Here is a 17000-nt window from a genome sequence, read left to right as displayed (position 1 = left end):
TAATTATTATCTCCGTTTCACATATTACAACAAAAATGAAGAACAAGAACCATATAATTATTGTCATCTCCGTTTCACATATTACAATAAAAATAAAGAACAAGAACCACATAATTATCGGTATCTCAGTTTAATAACAACTCATTAACATATTACAACAAAAATCAAGAACAAGAACCATATAATTATCGTCATGTGCATTTAATAACAACTCATTCACATATTACAACAAAAATGAAGAACAAGAACCATATAATTATTGTCATCTCCGTTTCACATATTACAACAAAAATGAAGAGCAAGACCCATATAATTATCGGCATCTCCGTTTCACATATTACAACAAAAATAAAGAACAAGAACCATATAATTATTGTCATCTCCGTTTCACATATTACAACAAAAATGAAGAACAAGACCCATATAATTATCGGCATCTCCGTTTCACATATTACAACAAAAATAAAGAACAAGAACCACATAATTATCGTCATCTCCGTTTAATAACAACTCATTCACATATTACAAAAAAAATGAAGAACAACAACCATATAATTATCGTCATCTCTGTTTCACATATTACAACAATGAAGAACAAGAACCATATAATTATCGGCATCTCCGTTTCACATATTACAACAAAAATAACGAACAAGAACCATATCATTATCGTCATCTCCGTTTAATAACAACTCATTCACATATTACAACAAAAATGAAGAACAAGAACCACATAATTATCATCATCTCCGTTTAATAACAACTCATTCACATATTACAACAAAAATGAAGAACAAGAACCATATAATGATTGTCATCTCCATTTCACATATTACAATAAAAACGAAAAACAAGAACCATATAATTATTGTCATCTCCGTTTCACATATTACAATAAAAATAAAGAACAAGAACCACATAATTATCGGTATCTCCGTTTAATAACAACTCATTCACATATTACAACAAAAATGAAGAACAAGAACCATATAATTATTGTCATCTCCGTTTCACATATTACAACAAAAATGAAGAACAAGAACCATATAATTTTCGGCATCACCGTTTCACATATTACAACAAAAATAAAGTACAAGAACCACATAATTATCGTCAGCTCTGTTTAATAACAACTCATTCACATATTACAACAAAAATGTTGTATGGCTGGGGGGGCCTGGCTGCCTTTTTGTTTCTGTCTTTTGTCCTGTCTTTTGTTTTTCCTTCCAGGTGGCTTGCATTTGGGACTGAGTGGCTGTGTAGCTGAGTTTATCAGGACCTCACCCTGATCACCTGAGGCTGATCACCTGCGGCTCGTCAGGACTCACAGCTGTGGTGCATCTACATGGATTTGAACATGGTGGCATTTAAGACTGGAGTACACAGTGTGTATTTGCCAGAGACTCGACCTTGTGACCAGACGGGTGAGATCGTCGTCTCGGGAGCCATCTCATCATCAGTGGATGCAGAGAACGTCCAGGTTTGATGCATGGTCTGTGAAAGAGGAGGGGGTGAGGTCTCACGCTCGTCAGCACACTTCCTGAGGTACGTTAGATTTTGTGACTAACATTTATACAGTCAGTAAATGTGGTGTCCCTCACACCTTATTATATTGAGCTGTATGTTGGTTGTGTAATCAGCTTCCACTGCAGTGGAGTTTTGTGAACAGGGTGTTCCTTGCCTGCAGGGTGGGAAGCTGATTAGTAATTAAGCCAGGAAGTGTTTGCTGTTTGTGCACCTTTGAGCGTTCTCTGTGTGTTGAGTGTGGACTCGCATAATGATTCCTTCTTTCACAGACTCGGTTTGTCGCGGCCACCTGGGGGGTGTCGGCGGGGTCCTTAGGTCCGAATTGGTTCTGGCTCCGGACCGTTAGCGCTGCTGGGAGCGCACCGCAAAACCACCACGCCAGACCGCGCACTTTTTTCACAGCACTGTTATGTTCATTAAACTCAGTTATCCTTTGTACCGTGCTCTGCTTATTTTATACTGGGTCCTTCAAACGCTGGTCGGTTCTCCGGGCTGCGTCCGACACATAACAAAAAATCAAGAACAAGAACCATATAATTATCGTCATGTGCATTTAATAACAACTCATTCACATATTACTACAAAAATAAAGAACAAGAACCACATAATTATCGTCATCTCCATTTAATAACAACTCATTCACATATTACAACAAAAATGAAGAACAAGAGCCATATAATTATTGTCAACTCTGTTTAATAACAACTCATTCACATATTACAACAAAAATAAAGAATAAGAACCACATAATTATCATCATCTTCATTTAATAACAACTCATTCACATATTACAACAAAAATAAAGAACAAGAACCATATAATTATCGTCATCTCCGTTTAATAACAACTCATTCACATTTTACAACAAAAATAGTGAACAAGAACCATATAATTATTGTCATCTCCGTTTCATATATTACAACAAAAATGAAAAACAAGAACCATATAATTATCGTCATCTCTGTTTAATAACAACTCATTCACATATTACAACAAAAATAAAGAACAAGAACCATGTAATTATCGTCAACTCTGTTTAATAACAACTCATTAACATATTACAACACAAATGAAGAACAAGAACCATATAGTTATTGTCATCACCGGTTAATAACAACTCATTCACATTTTACAACAAAAATAGCGAACAAGAACCATATAATTATCGTCATCTCCGTTTAGTAACAACTCATTCACATATTACAACAAAAATAAAGAACAAGAACCATATAATTATCGTCATCTCCATTTAATAACAACTCATTCACATATTACAACAAAAATAAAGAACAAGAACCATATAATTATCATCATCTTCATTTAATAACAACTCATTCACATATTACAACAAAAATAAAGAACAAGAACCATATAATTATCGTCATCTCCGTTTAATAACAACTCATTCACATTTTACAACAAAAATAGTGAACAAGAACCATATAATTATTGTCATCTCCGTTTCATATATTACAACAAAAATGAAAAACAAGAACCATATAATTATCGTCATCTCTGTTTAATAACAACTCATTCACATATTACAACAAAAATAAAGAACAAGAACCATGTAATTATCGTCATCTCCCTTTAATAACAACTCATTCACATTTTACAACAAAAGTAGCGAACAAGAACCATATAATTATCGTCATCTCCGTTTAATAACAACTCATTCACATATTACAACAAAAATAGAGAACAAGAACCACATAATTATCGTCATCTCCGTTTAGTAACAACTCATTCACGTATTACAACAAAAATGAAGAACAAGAACCATATAATTATTGTCATCTCTGTTTCATATATTACAACAAAAATGAAGAACAAGAACCATGTAATTATCGTCATCTCCCTTTAATAACAACTCATTCACATTTTACAACAAAAGTAGTGAACAAGAACCATATAATTATCGTCATCTCCCTTTAATAACAACTCATTCACATTTTACAACAAAAGTAGTGAACAAGAACCATATAATTATCGTCATCTCCGTTTAATAACAACTCATTCACATATTACAACAAAAATAGAGAAGAACCACATAATTATCGTCATCTCCGTTTAGTAACAACTCATTCACGTATTACAACAAAAATGAAGAACAAGAACCATATAATTATTGTCATCTCTGTTTCATATATTACAACAAAAATGAAGAACAAGAACCATGTAATTATCGTCATCTCCCTTTAATAACAACTCATTCACATTTTACAACAAAAATAGCGAACAAGAACCATATAATTATCGTCATCTCTGTTTAATAACAACTCATTCACATATTACAACAAAAATGAAGAACAAGAACCATATAATTTGTTGTGAAGGTGTAGGAACACGGACCCACAACAGAGGGCGCTAAATGAACAGACAATGGATAAGCCAAACAGTAACAATTTAATGTTGTGAAGTGCACAACGGAATACAGACAAACACAGTTTTGGTACCACAGACAATTAAATGTTGAGTGACGTGTGGGCAGGCTTGAGGATAGGAGACATCCGTCTAGAACCGAGCCGGATCCCACACGGCCTTCACCGCCAACGGATCTGAAGAACACCGGAGCCGCCAAGTCCTGGAGCCCCAGATGGCCACTGTCTCCAGCTGTCAGACCGGGTACTGCAGAGAACAGAAACAGTTTAGATGAGTGTGAGTTCGCGCACTCAGTAATTCCACCGTCTGTGTTCTTATGGGAGGGAGCACCTCCACCTCCAATCACACACTCGTGCAGCTCCTGTCTAACCACTTATCTGGTTGGGGTGTGAAGTGAAGCCATCGCTGAACACACCAAACGCCAATTCCTCAGATAAGGCACACCACAGGAAAACGGCTGCAAAGAAGTTCAGACTCTAAGTCAGAGTTAAGTGTAGCAGAGAAATTACCTCCAAGGTAGCTGATTTCTCGGCAGGGAGGTGGAGTTGCAGTCCGGCCTTTATGGTGGTGGTGGTGTGATGTGAATGAGTGACAGCTGGTGCTGATGACGGGTAACAGCTGTCACTCCCGGTTGCTATGATGCCCTCTCGTGCTTGAAGCCCGCACTTCAAGCAGGGCGCCATCTGGTGGTAGTGGCGGGCCTGCGGCCAGGCTGAGGATCTTAACTATAGAAAAAGGTCCAATGAACCGGTCTTTGAGATTCTGTGATTCAACCTGCAGTGGGATGTCCTTAGTTGACAACCACACCTCCTGCCCAGGCTGGTATGTAGGGGCCGGGGAACGCCGGCGATCTGCATGGGCCTTAGCCCTCGTCCGGGCCTGCAACAGGGCAGAACGGGCGGTCTGCCACACCTGGCGGCACCTCCGCAGGTGGACCTGGACCGAGGGGACCCCAACCTCTCCCTCCACAAGTGGGAACAATGGGGGCTGATACCCCAAACACGCCTCAAAAGGGGAGAGGCCGGTAGCAGATGAGACTTGGCTATTGTGGGCGTACTCGATCCAGGCCAGATGGTCACTCCAAGCCGCCGGATGCGCGGAGGTTACGCAGCGGAGGGCCTGCTCCAACTCCTGGTTCGCCCGCTCTGCCTGGCCGTTCGTCTGTGGGTGATACCCGGACGAGAGACTCACGGTGGCCCCCAGTTCCTTACAAAAACTCCTCCAGACCTGCGAGGAGAACTGGGGACCACGATCCGAAACAATGTCCGATGGTATCCCATGCAGACGCACGACGTGGTGGACCAGGAGGTCTGCTGTCTCCTGGGCCGTCGGGAGCTTCAGGAGGGCCACGAAGTGGGCCGCCTTGGAGAACCGGTCCACTATCGTGAGGATGACGGTGTTGCCCTGGGACGGCGGGAGGCCCGTGACGAAGTCCAGGCCGATGTGAGACCAGGGGCAATGAGGCACAGGCAGGGGCTGGAGGAGGCCCCTGATCTTATGGTGATCCGCCTTGCCCCTAGCACAGGTGGTACAGGCCTGGACATACTCCCGGATGTCGGCTTCCAGTGACGCCCACCAGAAGCGCTGCTGGACCACTGCCACGGTCCTATGCACTCCGGGATGACAGGAGAGCTTGGATCCGTGGCAGAAGTCCAAGACGGCAGCCCTGGCTTCTGGTGGGACGTAGAGTCTGTTCTTAGGACCGTTCCCCGGGTCCGGGTTCCTTGCCAGGGCCTCCCGGACGGTCTTCTCCACGTCCCATGTGAGGGTGGCCACGACAGTGGACTCGGGAACGATGGTCTCGATGGGGTCTGACAACTCGGCCTTGGCTTCCACTTTGTGCACCCGGGACAGTGCGTCGGATCGTTGGTTCCTAGTCCCGGGATGGTAGGTGATCCGGAAGTCAAAGCGTCCGAAGAACAGCGACCAGCGGGCTTGCCTGGGGTTCAGCCGCTTGGCGGTCCGGATGTACTCCAGGTTCCGATGGTCCGTGAAAACCGTGAAAGGCACCGTAGCTCTCTCCAACAGGTGTCTCCACTCTTCAAGAGCCTCCTTCACCGCGAGGAGTTCCCGATTGCCCACGTCATAGTTACGTTCAGCGGGGGTCAACCTGCGGGAAAAGTAGGCACATGGATGGAGAACCTTGTTGGACTCCCCGCTCTGGGACAGAACGGCTCCTATCCCTGAGTCAGAGGCGTCCGCCTCCACTATGAACTGGCGAGTAGGATCAGGCTGCACCAGAACTGGTGCAGACGAAAACCGGCGTTTCAACTCCCTAAATGCGGCTTCGCACCGATCCGACCAGGTGAAAGGGACTTTAGTGGAGGTCAGGGCAGTCAGGGGGCTAACAACCTGACTGTAACCTTTAATGAACCTCCGGTAGAAATTTGCAAAGCCGAGGAACTGTTGCAGCTTCCTACGGCTTGTTGGTTGGGACCAATCTCTCACCGCCGCAACCTTGGCCGGATCCAGGGCGACGGAGTTGGAGGAGATGATAAACCCCAGGAAGGACAAAGACGTGCAGTGGAACTCACACTTCTCGCCCTTCACAAACAACCGGTTTTCTAGTAACCGCTGCAGGACCTAAACGTACATGCTGGACATGAGTCTCAGGGTCCGGAGAAAAGATGAGTATATCATCCAGATATACGAAGACAAACCGGTGCAGGAAGTCCCGCAAGACGTCATTAACCAATGCTTGGAACGTCGCGGGGGCATTAGTGAGGCCGAACGGCATGACCAGGTACTCAAAATGACCTAACGGGGTGTTAAATGCCGTCTTCCATTCGTCTCCCTTCCGGATCTGAACCAGGTGGTACGCATTCCTAAGATCTAGTTTGGTGAACATTTTGGCTCCATGCAGGGGCGTGAACACCGAATCCAACAGAGGCAACGGGTATCGATTGCGAACCGTAATCTCGTTCAGCCCTCTGTAGTCAATGCATGGACGGAGTCCGCCGTCTTTTTTACCCACAAAAAAGAAACCCGCACCCATCGGGGAGGTGGAGTTCCGAATCAACCCGGCAGCTAAGGAGTCCCGGATGTAGGTCTCCATCGATTCGCATTCCGGACGTGAGAGGTTGTACAATCTACTGGACGGGTACTCAGCGCCCGGGATCAAATCGATGGCACAATCGTACGGTCGGTGCGGGGGAAGAGTGAGTGCCAGATCTTTGCTGAAGACGTCAGCAAGATCGTGGTACACCTCGGACACCGCCGTCAGATTGGGGGAGTTTGACCTCCTCTTTAGCTGTGATTCCGGGTGGAACCGAGGATCCAAGACACTCCCGGGTGCAGGTTTCGCTCCACTGCGTCACCACCCCAGACGGCCAATCAATCCGGGGATTGTGCTTCACCATCCATGGAAATCCCAGAATCACTCGGGAGGTAGATGGTGTCACAAAAAACACGATCTCCTCCCTGTGATTCCCAGACACAACCAAGGTCACGGGCTGTGTCTGATGTGTAATTAACGGGAGTAGAGTGCCATCTAGTGCTCGCACCTTCAATGGTGAAGGCAGAGCCACCAGAGGAAGCCCTACTTCCCTGGCCCATCTGCTATCCAGCAGATTCCCTTCTGACCCCGTGTCTACCAGTGCTGGGGCGTGAAGGGTTAAATCCCCACTCAGGATTGTTACTGGGATTCGTGCTGATTTATGGGTTTTTCCCGTGTACATATTATGGCCCACCCTTAGCCCAGTTCCTAAGGATGGGCGTTGGAGTTTGATCATTTGGGGCAGTCTTTTAACCTGTGCTCACAAGAGCCACAGAAAAAACACTCCCCGCGGGCCAGCCTCCTTTGTCTGATATTTGATTTTAATTTGGCCCTGCTCGTGTCCATAGCTTCGTCAGCAGGGGGAGCGGTTGCCACACGGAGCCCTCTGGCAGTGGAACGTGGGGACGACAACACCCTTTCGGACCCGGAGGAAAGAGGGACGGCTTGAGCCCGACCACGCCCCCTGGCCTGCTCCCGACGGTGTTCATTCAACCGGTTGTCTAAGCGTATAACCAAATTGATAAGCCCGTCGAAATCTTGCGGTTCCTCCTTAGCCAGCAGATGCTCCTTCAGGACCGGAGACAGTCCGTTTATGAAGGCGGCGCGGAGCGCAACGCTATTCCAGCCAGACCTCGCAGCCGCGATGCAGAAGTCGACTGCATAATCAGCTGAGCTCCGGCGCCCCTGTCTCATTGACAGCAGCACGCTTGAGGCGGTGTCGCCTCTGTTGGGATGATCAAACACCTGTTTGAATTCCCGTACAAACCCAGCGTATGACGTCAGGAGCCACGAATTCTGTTCCCAAAGCGCCGTAGCCCAGGCACGTGCCTCACCTCGAAACAAATTAATCACATAAGCCACCCGGCTGGCATCTGATGCGTACATAACTGGACGCTGTGCAAAAACGAACGAACACTGCATTAAGAAGTCTGCGCACGTTTCGACACAGCCTCCGTACGGTTCTGGAGGGCTTATGTAAGCTTCAGGGGACGGTGGGGGGGGTTTGTTGAACGGCCAGTGGAACGTCTGTCTGTGGCCCAGAGCCAGCAGGAGGAGTCACTGCAGCAGCGCTCGAGTCGCGCGCTTCCACTCTGGCGGTGAGAGCCTCCACCCTCCGATTGAGGACTACATTCTGCTCGGCTACCAGATTTAACTGAGCGGTGAAAGTGGTAAGGATTTGCTGCAGATCACTTACCACGCCTCCTGCTGACGCCTGCGCGCCTTGTTCTCCCATTGGCTGTTCAAGCTGTGGTTGACGCCCCTCGGAATCCATGATGAATGGCCGAGAAATCCTGTTGGGAAGGTGTCGTAACACGGACTCGCAACAGGGGGCGCAAATGAACGGACAATGGATAAGACAAAGAGTAACAATTTAATGTTGTGAAACGCACAACGGGATACAGACAAAAATATAATGCCAATTAAACACAAGGTGACGTGTGGGCAGGCTCGAAGATAGGAGACCTCTGGCGATCGAAGAGCCGGGACCCACACAGCTTCCACCACCAACGGCCTGAAGAACACCGGAGCCGCCAAGTCCTGAGTCCCCAGGTGGTCACCGTCTTCTGTTGCAGACCCTGGTACTGCTGGCAGAAGATGAAAACAGTTAATGGTGAGTGTGTATCCACACACCCAGTAATCCTTCACCTACAGATCTTCTAGGAGGGAAAACCTCCACCTGCAATCACACACTCGTGCAGCTCCTGTTTAAACCACTTATCTGGTTTGGGGTGTGAGGCGAAGCCGTCGCTGTCACACCAAACGCCAATCCCACAGATAAGGCAGAACACCACAGGATAACGGCTGCAAAAGAAGTTCAGATTATCACTCAACGGTTTGAGTCAACAGAGAAATTACCTTAGACGGTAGCTGATTTCTCGACGAGGAGGTGGAGTAATAATCCGGCTTTTGTAGGGATGGTGGTGATTGGTGACAGCTGGTGTAAATGAGTGACAGCTGTCACTCTCTGTTGTCTCGGCGCCCTCTCATGCTTGAAGCCCACACTCCAAGCAGGGCGCCGACTGGTGGTGGTGGGCCAGCAGTACCTCCTCTTCAGCGGCCCACACAACAGCCTGAAGAGCTGAATGAATTACAATCAGCTTGTTTGTGATTTATCAGCCCTATTTTTTCTTGTATCTCATGTGGGCTGGGTTACTCGTATAGGGCCGATATTTGTTGTGTAATGTATTTGTTGTGTTTGTTTGTGTAATATGTGATAGATAAATAAAAAAAAAAAGAATTAATCCAAGGATTCTGGAGCACAAGTCAAGCCCCTGTTTCATATATATATATATATATATATATATATATATATATATATATATATATATATATATATATATATATATATATATATATATATATATATATATATATATATATATATATATATATATGCACACACAGTAAAATCACCAGTGTTAAGTTAATACTACCAGTGTACATGGGTCCATGGGTCACACCACTCCATGCATATCGTCCATTTTCAATGTCTTTTTTTGTATTACCCTGTTTTAAGATTTGTATTGCCCTGATTTTATTACCACAGTTTCCAGGGAAGTAAAATTGATAGGAAAAGTGTATGATTTATCAGCCCTTTATTTCAATAATGATAGCCCAGCTATACAATGACACCCTCTCCAGGATGTACGCGGCCTTATGACTGCTGGGATAGGCTCCAGTCCCCCACCCCCACCCCCCAGAACCATTGACTGCAGGAAGTGGGTATAGAAAATGCACAGATTGGTAAATGAATTATGATTATCATCATATTTCTTTTAAAATGGTGATTTATATTTGGGATTTGGTTCATGTCTCTCTTGTCTGTCTTCCTGATGTATGTCGTCAGACCTGAGGAGGGGTTTGCTCAGGCAGTGTATATATTTTATTCAAGCTTATACTGTTATTTTTTTTCATGTAAAGCACATTGTGTAAATTGTTGTTGTTGTCTAGAGTTCCCGCTCAGTTCATGGTTTCCTGACTGTGAGATTGACGTGGAGCGCTGCGACTGTCTTCCCCGATTTGAACCTTCTCTGCAACCCCGACAGATGCATCACTGTCACCTCAACTCCACCGTCTGTGCTGCAAAGCATCGACGTTTCGATTATGCTTCCTGCAGGTCTGTGACAGAAACCCTCTGCAGAGTCATATTTATAAGCAGGCATAAGCAATAAGCATATTTCATAGAAAGCTGTGTAGTTGGCTCTTGGGTTAAAAACGTAGAGTTTCAAACGGGTGCTGATTTATTCCTTCTTGTTCACATGCACTGTGAAAACTACAGAAAACAGAAAAATGCAAAAACACACAAATGTTCCAAATATGAATCATACATTAAAAAATTAAACATAACGTGTTTCCTTTGAATTAAATCATTTTTAACCTGTCATATACAGCTTTACTGATAAATAAATGACCAATGACAAAACAGATGAACCCTGTTATGATACACAGTCAGAGGTGAACAATCAAGACGGACAGTCAACCTTTTCCGTACCACATTTCGCCTTCCAAGGGGCGCTATCTTAAAGCATTGGAAAACAGCTAGCCTTGCTAGCGCACTCGTTAGCCCGATGTGTTTCACCATGAGATGTCTCTCTCTGATATTAATAAGCATGACAATGGCATAAATCACCACAAACCTGTTTGTTGCAAAATTTGGATAAATAACTTATTCATTTACCTCTGACAATGTGTGAGCAGAATTTGTGTAGAGAAAGAGCAAACATTTTACATTACACTGCTCAGCATGGCGTTCTCGTTGAAGTGAGGATTTTCACTGCTGTTTTGGCATTGTGGGATAGCTCGACGGACTACTTTCGCCACACTGTTCAGCATGGCGCTCTAGTTAGAGTGAGGATTTTCCTGGTGAAAATTAAATCAATGCAAATGCCTACCTGTGAGCATCATGCAGAATGTGTCTCTTCCCAGATAGATCTCTTTCAGTGCAGCTTCTTGTTCTGACTTTAACACAAAGTTAACACCCAAGTCTTTCATCGCCAACTGTAAATGGGCATCAAAACATTCTATCAGGTGTGGCATAAACCGGATGGACACAAATGCAAGCTCACAAGACTGATAAAGTTCAAATGGTTTAATAACAGGCAGGGGTTCGGTACACGGGTGGTCCAGCAGTGAGGCAAAGGTACAAAAACGCAAGAGGCTGAGACGTGGTACAATAAAGAGCCACATGTCAAAAAACACAGTGTAAGAGCTGTCGGAGGCAAGACAAAATCAAGGTCAAAAAACGAGGCAGAGTCAAAATACATGCAGGCAAAAACAGAGCGAGGAACAGAGCTGGAAAGTGACCCAAAATCAACAATCTGGCAGTGAGCAGTAAGACTGTGAGGGTTTAAAAAAGGCGCAAACAATCAAGGTGATGTGAGGCAGGTGTGGGGAAGTCTCTGGAAGGGGACATGACCAGGGAAGACAAAGGTTGAGCACAGTTCAAGATAGTGAAGGAAAGGATAGTGAAGGAAGGGAAACACAGGGTGGAGTGATGTAATAGACAAAGACACATGAGCAGGTGCCGCAGCGAGGGTGGATGAAAACACAGAGTAGAAAGAGTCACAGAGAGAGACGAAGACACAAGGGCTGGTGCAGGGGCAGTCAAATAAGAAGGGCAAAATTTGAGAACAAAGATAAATCAGAGACTGAGGACAGAATGCAAAACAACTACTGTATGTTGTTTGGCATGAACATATGAACTGAAAAGTGAATCATCACAATAAGAACAAAAGTAACATGGAAACAAATCATGACTGAAGGAAGAAATAAAAGATAACCAGGTGGCAAAACAACCTATACGCAAACAGAGACTACATAAACCCAGTGACTACAAAATGCAATAAATAAAACAAGATAACAGAAAATGCAATAAATAACAAATGGAACAAAATCAGATAAGCAACACTGAAAATAATAACACAAACCTGTGACTAAAGTTTAACACAGTGAATGTGATGAGCAGAATTAAACTACGACTAAAGCAACATAAGGGACCAAGAATGAAGGCAAACAGCAAAACTATATATATGACAACCAAGTGAAACACAGAAAATCAATGAAACAGAACTAATCATAAACTGATCATAGTAACCTGACATGAACATGGAACAAGACTAAACATAACCTAAGCATGACTATAATACATGACATAAATAAAATACACAAAAATGCTCAGAGCACGTAACAGGAAAAAGGTCCAGAATCATAACAGCAGGACCAAAAGGGCCAGACCATGACACGTTCCAATCGTATATGAACTCTTCCTCATCAAACTCCACCGTGTCAATGTTTACAATGTCCTTGAGCGATAACAGGTGAAGTTGCTTCAAAACTTTACATTTCAGAAATATTTATTAGAGCCACTCATAAAACTTCAGTTATCTTTATAATTTTATTACTGGTAAATTTTAGAATTGATTTAGATGAGATACACTCATTATCTCACAGGAATATATCACAATTATCTGGGAACTACTTTTTGCGCAGGAATTCATCAAGCACGTCGCCGCGGTGGCCCGACAGCCGGCCCTGAATTGGGCAAGATACTGGCCTCTCTCTCCTAGTGGCTCGAGTGCTGCTCTCCTATTGGTCTTTTAGGAAAGGGAATCCCAGCGCTGCTCTCCTATTGGTCATTTAGGAGTGGGAACTCACTCCAAAATAGAGGCCGGTATCCGAGCCCAATTCATAGCCGGGCCGGTTTTCGCGCTACTGCCGCGGGCGCGCACCAACCTAAAATATAAAGAAATTGTATATCGTTGTTCGGCCAAAATGAGAGCGTTCACTGCCTGAGCTAGTGGTGCACATACATTTTACATCTTAAAAAAACACCAGAAGAAGAAAAGAAGAAAGCACAGTCAATCATAACGTGACAAAACCACATTGTCTGATATGAAATTAAATGGAAAAAACAGTAGCATATGAGAACATTAATAATATAATAATAATATTTGTCTGATTGTAAAGAATCCAAAAAGGTATGGTTTGGACTATCTATGACTGAATTCTATGGCGTTATGGGGTAAAAACAACAAGAATGGTGATAAAGTTCAGTTTCAGTTTGTACAGGGGTCAAAAGTTAGAGTTGCTCCAATTGTGTTTAAAGGTGATGCAAATTATTGGTTGAGTTAATAGGGTTTCAAAAAGTAATAGTTTGCACCATATATCATGCTTAGTTATCACGTTACGGGATAACATATGTCACATGTCATAGAATTCAATGGACGTCAACATTATTTGACCTTTACTTTAGAGACTAAGCATTCAACACAGTCAAAACTATTCCATTTATTAATCCAAGTAGCTCAATCAACAATTTGCACCATTTCTTACTAAAATTGGAGCAACTTTAACTTTTGACCCCTGTGCAAACTGAAACTGACCTTTGTCACCATTCTAAAGGTTTTTACCCCATAACTCCATAACATTCAGTCATAGATAGTCCAAACTACAACCCCTGGCAAAAATTATGGAATCACCGGCCTCGGAGGATGTTCATTCAGTTGTTTAATTTTGTAGAAAAAAAGCAGATCACAGACATGACACAAAACTAAAGTCATTTCAAATGGCAACTTTCTGGCTTTAAGAAACACTATAAGAAATCAAGAAAAAAATATTATGGCAGTCAGTAACAGTTACTTTTTTAGACCAAGCAGAGGAAAAAAATATGGAATCACTCAATTCTGAGGAAAAAATTATGGAATCACCCTGTAAATTTTCATCCTCAAAACTAACACCTGCATCAAATCACATCTGCTCGTTGACATTGACCCTGTGCCATGACATTGACCCTACGTGTCTTCTTGCAAGGAATGTTTTCGCAGTTTTTGCTCTATGGCAAGATGCATTATCATCTTGAAAAATGATTTCATCATCCCCAAACATCCTTTCAATTGTCCAAAATATCAATGTAAACTTGTGCATTTATTGATGATGTAATGACAGCCATCTCCCCAGTGCCTTTACCTGACATGCAACCCCATATCATCAATGAATGTGGAAATTTACATGTTCTCTTCAGGCAGTCATCTTTATAAATCTCATTGGAAAGGCACCAAACAAAAGTTCCAGCATCATCACCTTGCCCAATGCAGATTCGAGATTCATCACTGAATATGACTTTCATCCAGTCATCCACAGTCCACAATTGCTTTTCCTTAGCCCATTGTAACCTTGTTTTTTTTCTGTTTAGGTGTTAATGATGCCTTTCGTTTAGCTTTTCTATATGTAAATCCCATTTCCTTTAGGCGGTTTCTTACAGTTCGGTCACAGACGTTGACTCCAGTTTCCTCCCATTCGTTCCTCATTTGTTTTGTTGTGCATTTTTCGATTTTTGAGACATATTGCTTTAAGTTTTCTGTCTTGACGCTTTGATGTCTTCCTTGGTCTACCAGTATGTTTGCCTTTAACAACCTTATCATGTTGTTTGTACTTGGTCCAGAGTTTAGACACAGCTGACTGTGAACAACCAACATCTTTTGCAGCATTGCATGATGATTTACTCTCTTTTAAGAGTTTGATAATCCTCTCCTTTGTTTCAATTGACATCTCTCGTGTTGGAGCCATGATTCACGTCAGTCCACTTGGTGCAACAGCTCTCCAAGGTGTGTTCACTCCTTTTTAGATGCAGACTAACGAGCAGATCTGATTTGATGCAGGTGTTAGTTTTGGGGATGAAAATTTACAGGGTGATTCCATAATTTTTTCCTCAGAATTGAGTGATTCCATATTTTTTTTTCCTCTGCTTGGTCTAAAAAAGTAACTGTTACTGACTGCCACAATCTTTTTTCTTGATTTCTTATAGTGTTTCTTAAAGCCAGAAAGTTGCCATTTGAAATGACTTTAGTTTTGTGTCATGTCTGTGATCTGCTTTTTTCTACAAAATTAAACAACTGAATGAACATCCTCCGAGGCCGGTGATTCCATAATTTTTGCCAGGGGTTGTATACCTTTGTGGAATCTTTATGATCAGACAAATAATGTGGTATAGTTTTCAATATGATTGGAGCATTTTATATTTTAACCCCTGTGTAATTCTTCAATTGACCCCTATGTGGCCGCCTATTGAAAATTCAAGTGGCCTGTTGGTTTTTTCAAAAGTGCAATGTTTAAGGAGAATTTGTGCTGGATTTGGGGCCTGTATCACCATGTGAAGTATTGTTTCAGTTATTTGCTGCACTATAAAAGGAGCCCATTGTAATCTAAAAGTAATTTATGTGGCTGGGGGAGGGAGAGCAGGTGCAGGAAAAACTTGCACATTAAAATTCCACTGCAGCAGAAATTTCTCCGTCGATGACGTGCGTGCCAGCTGGGTCAAGACCACAATGTCATGTTGTAACACTGCTCAGGTGCAAATCTGTGCAATCCACAGTGGGAAGGACAGCTGGCTGCTACACTTTCAGACTTACGTCATGCACACTCCATGTTTGTAATCGTACCCTCGTTTATTGACAGGTGCAAGCCGCCAAACTAGCAGTCCACCGCGGGAAGGAACGACGACAATCTGCTTCCCAGACACATACGGAGACGGAGAAAAAAAAAGAGTTCATAATTTATTTACTGTACTATTTATGTCAGTCACGTCAACTAATTAAGATATTAACACACGACCATGTTAATTGTTTTTTATGATTTGTATGTGTTCTTTGTCTACTGAAAAATTATTGCCCTTTTTCTGATGGACAGTTGAGCTGTTTGCTCTGAAGATAAATTTATCTTAAGTTGATGAAAAAGACCTTTAGATGGAAAAAGACTGTGGGACTATTTTCCTTCTTAAGAATCACACTGAGCAGAGGTTAGGAATGTAATGAAGCAGAAACACTGTCATGGTTCTGTGCAATGAGATGGAATGAGATGATAAAATAGTGTGTGTGTGCATGTGTGTGTGTTGGGGGGCTAGTGTACATAGCAGCTGTTTTTTTTTTTACATGTGACAGAGAAATAACATGAATAGAGAGCTTGTGATGATTTGATAGGACATTGTGAAGCTTTCAACAGACATTAAAGAAAAATAAAACTATTTTTGAATCATTTGGGGTATATTACAATCTACACTGTAACATAACATAGGATGTAATCCCTATTTTAATTAGGAGTATCAAGCAAATTTGTATCTTCCAGCATTTGTTGTGGTGCAAATCACAGTGACAGTTCAGAAAGCACCTCAACAAATATGGAAAAAGAATTATGTCTATTGTACTTGTTAATTTTTTTCTTCTTTTGGCTGCTCCAGTCAGGGGTCACCACAACAGAACATCCATCTTCATCTCACCCTGTCCTGTGCATCATCTTTTACACCAACCACATTCATGTCCTCCTTCAACACATCTTTAAACCTTCTCTTTGGCCTCCCTTTTCTCCTTCTGCCTGATGGCTCCATTCTACGCATCCTTTTCCCTATATACCCTGAGCCCCTCTGTATATTTCCGTCTTGCCTCTCTGATGGTGTCAAGCCAAGTCTCCAATCCCACTACACTACTCCCTAAATCCACAAACACACAATGTAACTCCTTCTGTCCTTCTCTATACTTCTTCATCAGCCCTCTCAAAGCAAACATTGCATCTGTAGTGCTCTTTTCACAGCAGCCTAGCTTCC

General features: G+C 43.0%; 1 protein-coding gene across 1 annotated transcript in view; it reads left to right on the top strand.

The window, feature by feature from the left end:
• Positions 1-15982, top strand: part of vegfd (vascular endothelial growth factor D) — a 37347-nt gene extending 21365 nt beyond the window's left edge. Inside the window, 2 exon segments of the mRNA XM_034162294.1 lie at positions 10358-10523; positions 15860-15982. Coding sequence (XP_034018185.1) covers positions 10358-10523; positions 15860-15878 — 185 coding nt within the window. The 3' untranslated portion in view covers positions 15879-15982.
• The last annotated feature ends 1018 nt before the right edge of the window (positions 15983-17000 follow it).

This window comes from Thalassophryne amazonica, chromosome 2, assembly GCF_902500255.1.
Source record: "Thalassophryne amazonica chromosome 2, fThaAma1.1, whole genome shotgun sequence".
Taxonomy (NCBI): domain Eukaryota; kingdom Metazoa; phylum Chordata; class Actinopteri; order Batrachoidiformes; family Batrachoididae; genus Thalassophryne; species Thalassophryne amazonica.
This window is presented reverse-complemented; position numbering and strand designations above follow the sequence as displayed.